The sequence below is a fragment of the Ylistrum balloti genome, unplaced genomic scaffold, assembly GCF_031769215.1.
Source record: "Ylistrum balloti isolate Yb309-2 unplaced genomic scaffold, AGI_CSIRO_Ybal_v1 Utg371040, whole genome shotgun sequence".
Classification (NCBI taxonomy): Eukaryota; Metazoa; Mollusca; class Bivalvia; order Pectinida; family Pectinidae; genus Ylistrum; species Ylistrum balloti.
Window position 1 is genome coordinate 255,728 of NW_026782576.1, and position 9,658 is coordinate 265,385.

Genomic DNA, 9,658 nt, shown 5'->3' on the forward strand with positions numbered 1-9,658 from the left:
TTCTCAATAACGATATTGATCACATAAAGCATACATAAAACTTTTGTACAATAACTAAAATATACATATTTAGAGAACCAAAAACAGTTATTTATCTATTAAATTGTTTAGGTAGGTCAGAGCACATATAGGCATGAAAAAAGCGCAGATTTACAGGTAAAAAATACATATCTATTTCATATACGTCACTGGTAATTTCAAGTTTCAAGTATTAATATCAATTATGCATTGATTATAACCAAAGTTAAACTTCAAGGGAGATAGGTCCAGGTAGGTTTAGGTGATAATAAGCCCAAAACCATTAATGGAGGAAGGAAACTGATCAGGTGTTGAAAGTGAAGTGAAAGCCCACGTGACTATAATGGAAGAATGACTATCTTTTGATCAGAAACTATAGAAGGGTCTACACGTATAGCAAGCCTATCTCAATAACTATTATACAGTCATGTTTATAAATTAAATAACAAAATACTGAATTTGGGTCAATGCTGGATGAAATCTTTTTCACAATCGAGCAAAGACATAAAAAGTCTACTTAATAAGTTTTAAACAAAGACATCATTAAAATATTTTTTAGAAGTTGAGAAATTTTTAGAAACATTTGTCGTGTAAAATTCATTTTAGTGTCAATTTGAACTTTTTTTGTATTATAATTAACATAATTACAGGCGAATATTACTTCCTATCATTATATTGTTTTGTTTATCTAGTATACTAAATGGTCGGTATTTGGGAGTAGTTAACACTTCACACTCCCACAGTCTTTGCCTGTAAGTTTTATGGTTGACTTAATTGTAAGAGCGTAACAGTCCAGTGGAAGGGCTTAATTATCTACATGTAACAATGGAGTGGCACTGATAAGCTCTTTGGATTGGCCATGGCTATTGGATGTTCAGTTTGGTAATACAGGTATTGTTTGTGATACAGGAGGCTAACATAAGATATTATTATATAATATATTTGGGTGTAGGGATAAGTCTACACGCAACTGCATGGTATGATCAGACAAAAATTATTATGGAAAGTTGATAACAATCAAATTAAGTGTATGTAATATAATTATTTTAATGTGATTTTAATTTTCCCGAGATAAGACATTTGAAGTGTTTCAGGTCTTCAGGCTTCAACACCGGCTGTATCGGTTCTTGATACAAGATTTGCTCATTCGGAGAACACAATTATAAGCATTGGGTGTAAGGTGATGGGTGGTATTCCAGAACCTACTTTAAGGATAATTCCGAGAGATGGAGCCAGAATAGTGACAGATCCAACATACCTGACAAGAAAAGAAAACATGACAAATTATTATCAAACGTTGGTGTATTACTCAAAACTCGAAGTGAATATTTCACATGAAGACAATGGCGCCGTCTACTGGTGTGAGGTTGAACAGCTCAACTTCCAAACCCAAAATGAAAGCATCACACTAAACGTACAGTGTAAGTACATCTCTGAATCCTTAGTATTTTATTCAGTCAAAGTGATTTACTGGTTTTAGCTCAATAAATCATCGATATTTGTTATGAAATATCAGTTACTCCTTTTTTACCATTGAGGACTGAATGGAGACATTCAAGTTAAAGCATTTTTCATACAACTTTAGAGTTAAGACCAGTTGTGCCAAACAATGAAGTAAAATACATCATGCAGCTGTCCTAGAATTTGTCAATGGCCCTTAGGGCCTAACGAAATTTTGAGGCCCAGAACACGACGGAAGAAAATGCGAAAAAGTGATCGAAAGAAAGGTCAAAATATAGATTTGGAGGCGCACAAATAAATCAATGAATTTTGAAATTTTCCTATATCTGATCATTTTTGAAATAACATCAGTTTTTTTTGTATATATTCTGAACCGTGCCACTGATTTGCAATAAACGTTTTCAAAACTTTCCGTTAAACTTCTTATTTTTTTACATGTAAAGAAAAGAACACGGGATTTTCATTGTTTTGTGTTGCGTGTTAAGTCTCTCCAGTTGACACCGTTTGTTTATGGTATATATTCCGTTAAACATGTGAAAAACTGTATATCAAACAAAATAGTGAGATATCATTACATCATGGATCTTAGCTTTTGATTAATTATTTCCATGTCTAGGATGTACTTACCTACTCGTAGTACCACTGTTGTCCGGTAATTCTGCGCAGTGGAAACTTTATCACGAGTTACGGAGGCCCAATCACGTCGTCTTCTCTCTCTTTGTTACAGATGCTCCTGTTATCAAAGTTCCTGTCAACAAAACGGTCAATGAAGGAAGCAATGTTACTGTCGAATGTGTTGTCAGATCCAACCCTACCGCAGTTGTAGGCTGGTATGGCCCTGTTGGTGTTGAAAGATCTAACTCAAAAATTCTAAACCTTCAAAGTGTGGGGCCTTTACAAATGAAAAATTACAGTTGTGTTGCTGTGAACAATTTTAATAGTTCAACATTCACAACCAGCAGGACAACGGCAGTTTATGTTAATCGTAAGTAATTCACTAGCTAACTTTATATCTAGATATAATCTTCACTTAAAGAATGATATTGTGATAACCTAGATGTAAATAGGGATGACCCGACACTATATATGGCAAATAATCAAGGATTTAAATCGTATATATGTATGATTTTTTCTCAAGACATTATGGTCCCCCGCCAAGTGTTCGTAGCTGAATTCGAGGACATTGAAATCAACTGTACCGTCGTGTCATATACGGAGATAACAGAAGTCATATGGCGAAGAGGAGATGATACAATTCTTTCCAACTCGTCCATCTTGTATCTGAAAAACACATCCCGCGGAGACATGGGATTATATTTCTGCCAATCAAAAAATAGGATAGACGCCGAAATACAAACGATGTCAAAAGTCACAAAGCTGCACGTAGAATGTAAGTACATCACTGGCGTGTACTGTCTTTCTGTTTCCATGTAAATAATGTCTCCAGCGGGGTTTCTTTCTATATCATGTTAAAGTACTTTTAAACGGAGTATATCCATAAAAAGTAAGAATTTTAAAAAAAAATCAAACCAACATATGCTTTTAGTATTGAAAGTCATTTCCCATATACATGAAGCTTTTTATTTAATATGATAGACCCGCCAATCGCTAAAGTACCAGATAACACCACTGCTGATGACCAAGAAGACGTCATACTCCATTGCATAGTCGACTCTCATCCTGAATCAACGATCACGTGGTACAGTCCAGATAATGAGGTGTTATCAAATACGTCTATGTTGGAATTGAAAAATGTTAACCGTTCTTACATTGGAAATTACACATGTAAAGGACAGAATGTGGTAAAAGGATCAACTCGTTCGGATAGAAGCACTACGTATCTGTTCGTGAACTGTAAGTTGGAATACTTTTTTGTAGAATATGCATACATGGTCATCTCAATGTCACATGAACCAGAGAACTCTCTAGGTGTCTATGACAATGTTTCCTACAAAAATCCAGGTTAGTTCTTGATATATAGAATCTCTTGATCTTGTCTTTCGATTTTCATAACAAATATATATTTTATTAGTTGCAAAATGTTACATCCACCAGAATTTTTCTTGTGTTTTTTCACATGATGTGGTTTGGTTACAATTACATGTGCTTACTAGTATAAATATCTGTTCAGTTTAAGGAATGAAGATAGCAAACATTAGGAAATTTGCAATATCTGTGAGGTTCAACGTACGAATAAAAATCAACCAACTCATAAATAACCATTTCACCAAAGCTGTAATAAAACAGAAGTATCAATCATTACATAAAGGATCAAAACAGCTGTTTCCGTATATTCTGTTCTACATCTCAATATTATGATCCAGCTTGGTACCTCGAGATGGACTATATAAATAGCACGTGTCACGTGGAACGTTAAGAATATTTTCATGACGTTTCGAGTGATTTTTTTTCTTCGTAAAGTCTATTCCACAAATTTAATGTACATGATTAAATTATCAAAGGGAATAACACAAAACATCAGCATCGTTTTCCAACAGTGATGAATGTATCAGATTATCAGCATCACCACGTTAAATGATAAAGAGCTTAAAATGAAAAATACTACTAAATAAAGAGCTATTTTTCTAGACCTTATCGTTCTGTACTTATGCCTAACAAAGTTTAAGAAACTTTAAGCAATTCTTTATCGTGAATTCCCTATTAAGTATTAATATTTTATATAACGATTGCTGAAGAACACACGTTTAAGGCAGGAATCCATCTTATGTTGATCGATACTTATTCACGTACTCCTGATTTCATATTAGTACATGTAAGGGGAGGGAAGCCGTGACAAAATCCGAATTCGTGAACTTTCCTTTCCTAGATTATAAAATGTCAGTGGAGTATTGAAATATAAATATTGGAACATCCAGGCCTCAATATTTTACTTTGCAAGTGTGATTGACCTAAACACGACGTCCTTACTGTAATCTGATGGTTATATATGAACTTACAGTATTTGTATCCATTCCAGATGCACCTATTATACAAATTCCACGAAATACGACTGTTAACAAACTGCAGGACGTTGTTATTGAATGTGAGGTGCTATCATTTCCCCCTTCAACTTTCCAATGGCAAAACCAAAACGGCGATATCGTTTCCAATACGTCCAGCTTGGAATTGAATAATGTTCAGCCTACCGATGCAGGGAGGTACACATGTCTTGCTGTAAATATCTTTCGAGGAAGTTCCCATACAGAGAGCGCATCTACCATTTTATTTGTCACTTGTAAGTATTTTATCTGTAAGTATTACAATCACATTACATATAAAGCATCACACGATAGATATCACATTATTGTTTTTGATACACAGGGAAACACGTTAGATATATGTACTATATGATAGTCATAGAGGTACTTTGCGACGTTTTTGTCATACAAGGCCACACGGTAGAGACTATACGACCGGTTTATGTCATACCAGGCCACACGGTAGAGGCTATATGACCGTGTTTTGTCATATACGGCCACACGGTAGAGACTATATGACCGGTTTTGTCATACAAGGCCACACGGTAGAGACTATATGACCGGTTTTTGTCATACAAGGCCACACGGTAGAGACTATACGACCGGTTTATGTCATACCAGGCCACACGGTAGAGGCTATATGACCGTGTTTTGTCATATACGGCCACACGGTAGAGACTATATGACCGGTTTTGTCATACAAGGCCACACGGTAGAGACTATATGACCGGTTCTTGTCATACAAGGCCACACGGTAGAGACTACATGACCGGTTTTTGTCATACAAGGCCACACGGTAGAGACTATATGACCGGTTTTGTCATACAAGGCCACACGGTAGAGACTATATGACCGGTTTTTGTCATACAATGCCACACAGTAGAGACTATACGACCGGTTTTTGTCATACAAGGCCACACGGTAGAGGCTATATGACCGGTTCTTGTCATAAAAGGTCGCGCCGTATTGATCTGTATTTAGCGTTTTGGAATTCTCGGCCATACGGTAAAAACTATGTGACATTTTTATCAGCAGGGTCACACGTTACAGATTATGTGACCGTTTTTGTCATACAAGGCCAGACGGTACCAGAGTTTTGGCAAACAGTCATATCATATGGGTAAAAAGTCACAAGGATTTCTAACATAAATACGATGTACAATACAACATGATAGAGAATGTATGTGATATAGACGGAAGAGATATTGTAAGCAATGTTGTATGTACCTTGGGTTTTTTTTAATGGTGGATATAACAGAAAAAAATACATGTTCAAACCAGTACTTAAATGTCTTTCATGGAAAAAGAAGAACTACGGGCGGTAAATACGAAATAGCCTATGTTTTATTATGATTTTCATTAATATTTTTCCCCAGCATTTTCATTTTCAAAGAATTATATTTTCTTATATTTCACACTCGAAAAGATGAAAATAAAAACCTCTTGAAAGTAGCAATAACAGCAGTATATTATCTTTTATCAAGAACATATATACTTCTTAGATCCTCCAGTTGTCGAAGTTCCCAGCAATATAACCGTGAACGACCAGGACGACCTGATATTGCAGTGTATTGTCAACTCTTACCCTCCATCATCGGTCACGTGGTACAGCCCAGATACTAAGAAGATATCAAATACGTCTATGTTGGAACTGAAAAATGTGAGCCGCACATACATCGGAGAATACACGTGCAGAGCGGAAAATGAGATACAAGGCTTAACGTTTACGACTAGCAACAGTACTCTGTTGTTCGTTAACTGTAAGCTAGCAACCATTTCTACTTCCAACAAAAATATTCTATAACATCCAGATAATGAAATTGATGACCGATTTCATATAGAGTATAGCGAAAGGCAGTTAATACCATTATTTACAAGCAGTTTAGAATTATTGTTTTGACTTTATTGTCGCAAACGGATTTGTACATACATATATATTTATTGGACATTTAGTTTCATGATTAGATGCATGTGTGTGTGTTTCACATTTCAGTCGCACCTGTCGTTGTCGTTTCACACAATACGACTGCAGTTGAATTCCAAGACATCGTAATTGATTGCAAAGTGGTATCGTATCCCATGTCAACTGTTACATGGCAAAACTATAACAACCAGGATATTTCTAATTCATCCGGTTTATTACTGAAATATGTCCGACCCAAAGATGAGGGAATTTACACATGCACTGCTGAGAATGTCATACAGGGAAATCACCATACAAGGAGCGCATCAACCACCTTGTATATCACACGTAAGTCTAACCATAGGAATATATCTGTACAAATTTCAAGATTGATAGCTTATGGTAAGATTATGGCGACTTAAACCTTACAGTTCGCTTTTTACGCATTGTTGTTCACGAAAAATAAAGCCGGGGAAAAGCGGCGTAACGAAAAAATATAACCCAACTAAAGCAAAAGAACGAAAATAGGAAAACACGCGAAAGAGAAATAACAAAACTCTCCAAAACGGAGTAGAAATAAAAGACACCAAAGAGTAGAGTTAAAAAAAGCGATTTTTTTTATTCATGTTAAGCGTCTTTGGTTTTACGTCTCAGGTATGAATGTATTATTTCGAATATATCATACTGAAAATATGTGTCCAAACATCGAAAACTTTACACTGTTTAAGAAATCTTTGTTATTGTTGTTCAAGCTGGCTTTCATTCTATTTTAAAGGTAATCTTGTGTTTTTACAGCAAATCCTACGTGTTATATACCAAACGCTATCCGTGAGTATTTCCAACGTATTTATCGATATATCGGTAAATTGTGGTAATATAGATTTCGGTTATTGGAAATAACAATAGGCTTATTTAAAGAAAGTGATGGATAGATATCATTGTGTTGTTATTGTCATCGCTTACTACGGCGTTAAAATCAAACATTGTCATCACATTGATGTGTAATCTTTATTAAATATTAAGTTAAAAAATATAAAATGGTATCAAAACACTAGGTTTTGCACATCAAAATTTTCACATCTTTGCGAGTGAAATTCAACGCTGATTTCTCAATGAATAAAGAGTAAAATCTTTTCTTTACAATGTATGTAACATTTGTAAGAATGAAACATTAAAAATTAAAAAGCATTAAATACCATGACGTTATTGGATAGAAAAAAAATTACACAAAAAATTTATTAAGCCTTACATTGACGAATAAAATTCTATCCATACAGCCAATATTTACATATTGTAAAACGCAGTATTATATTAGTGATAAGATAAGCTGTCAAGGAATTCTACATTTATCACGAAGAAAAGACATTTTATTATATACCATGTGTGTCAAATAGATCTCTATAATAATGATCGTTGTTTTTTCAACAGAGACTAAACAGCACTGTCGTTGTAATCGACGATGTACTTATTTGAAGAATATACTAAATATTACTATGGAGCAAGCTAGAAATGCCATGGAACAAATAAAGAAGGAGCTAACAGTGGAACCAACGACGCTTACGAGTTACATCATAAAGAAAATATCCATGAAAAATTCCAATACCTCCTCCATTGGCTTTGGGGTCATAGCTATTATGATTATTATACTCGTTTTTGGGTTTCTGGTTGGAGGCGATATCATTAAACTCGCTAAATACCTTCATGATTGTAGGAGACTTGAATTAAAGGAAGTAAAAACCGTGAACAAAACGTCGGAAAGCAAAGAGATTCGAGCTAAAACAAATAGACAGAGGAAAAAACGGAAACTAAAGAAATGCAAAGGAGACAAAGAGAATGAAGGTTTGAATCCCAAATATAGAACATTGAAAAAACTTTAGAAAATCATGCTGAAATCATGATATGGGACACAAACATTTTTTCAAACCAGCACTTTACAATTAGTGATGTCATAAGAAGACACACAAGAAGGGGATTATCTGAAAGCAACTAACGTTTAAATCGATGTAATACCAACTTATGCTTTTTGTGTTGAATGCGAACTTCAGTGTTCTTCTTCATTACTCGTTTGTTCCAGGAGACTTCCATCGCGGTGCTACCTGATGCTTTTGTGAACAAATAAATATTCGGAAGAAAGCATCGGGCTGCATATATGTGTTTGATATTATGTTTGCAATTGATTGTAATGTCCGTAAGAATAATATATGTTATAGAAAGTTACAAATAGTTGAAAAGAGACTTTCCGTAGCCCATTGTGTATGAATATGTAAAAAGGAGCCGATCTTACTTATGAAATTAAACTTATGTTCATTGATCTTGGGCCCATTAGGGTCTTGTAAGTTTGTTGTAGATGAAGATGTTTCATTAAACAAAATACATGTAAATTCAAGTGTGATTCAATGTTGTAACATGTTAATGAATTACTCTCGCACACATTTACACCGCTTCACCATATATAACTACAACTTTATATTCACAACGCTATTAACTACCTGACTGTGGCGACATAAAAATGAAAAAGCTTCACCAAGCCACTATATTTCTTAGACCGTGCATAATACTACCGTCAGCCAACCAGTCTTATCTATACTACTGCCTGACGAACTAATATTTGTTTATTTACTCCCACGACGTTTTGACCTGTCATCAGACGAGAAACAGATAGGAAAATGAGAAGGGAGGAAATAGTATGGAGCGAAGGGAGGTAGTGAGATACAGAGACAAGTTAAGGACGGCCTCTTTCGGCTTATAAAAACAGTAACCTAATTCTGACTAGGCATGTCTCAGAAAGAGGACCTGTTTTGGATAGAGAGGGAGAAGATAAGGATCATATTCTCTATAAATTCAATACCTCCATACTATTTTTGGAAGTCGGTCAAAATTGCTAACCTAACCCTAACAGCTGTTGTGATTCTTCTGTTACTTTTTCAAGGATCCCCGTGTAAATATTTCTTTTTGTTCATATTTTGCCCTGGTTTTTGTCGAATTAGTTTTTGGATTATGTTAGTGTTGTGTTGTTGCTTTTCTTACTGTCTCCAATTACAATCAAATACTCAAAATACTTGTTTACGAAAACTTTCCGTAGATATCCCTTCCAATGATGCAAATGTGAGTTTTAAGTTTGGTTGACTTTACATGAAAAGCCATGTCAAAGAATGGGTACGACGATAATACTATGATGCATTGGATTCAATTTCTGAGTGGGTTAAACCCAATCTATAAACAGTTCTAAAAAAATACATTATAATTAAAGCAAACATAAGTTTGTAATCCTGAATTCAATACAGCATTTAACGATTTG

General features: G+C 34.9%; 1 protein-coding gene across 1 annotated transcript; it reads left to right on the forward strand.

Moving 5' to 3' along the window:
• The first annotated feature begins 2,622 nt into the window (after positions 1 to 2,622).
• LOC132560258 (neural cell adhesion molecule 1-like) lies at positions 2,623 to 8,237 on the forward strand. Its single transcript, XM_060224922.1, has 5 exons — positions 2,623 to 2,869; positions 3,076 to 3,441; positions 5,960 to 6,217; positions 6,451 to 6,708; positions 7,789 to 8,237. The coding sequence occupies exons 1-5, from the start codon at positions 2,623 to 2,625 to the stop codon at positions 8,235 to 8,237; spliced, it is 1,578 nt and encodes a 525-aa protein (XP_060080905.1).
• The last annotated feature ends 1,421 nt before the right edge of the window (positions 8,238 to 9,658 follow it).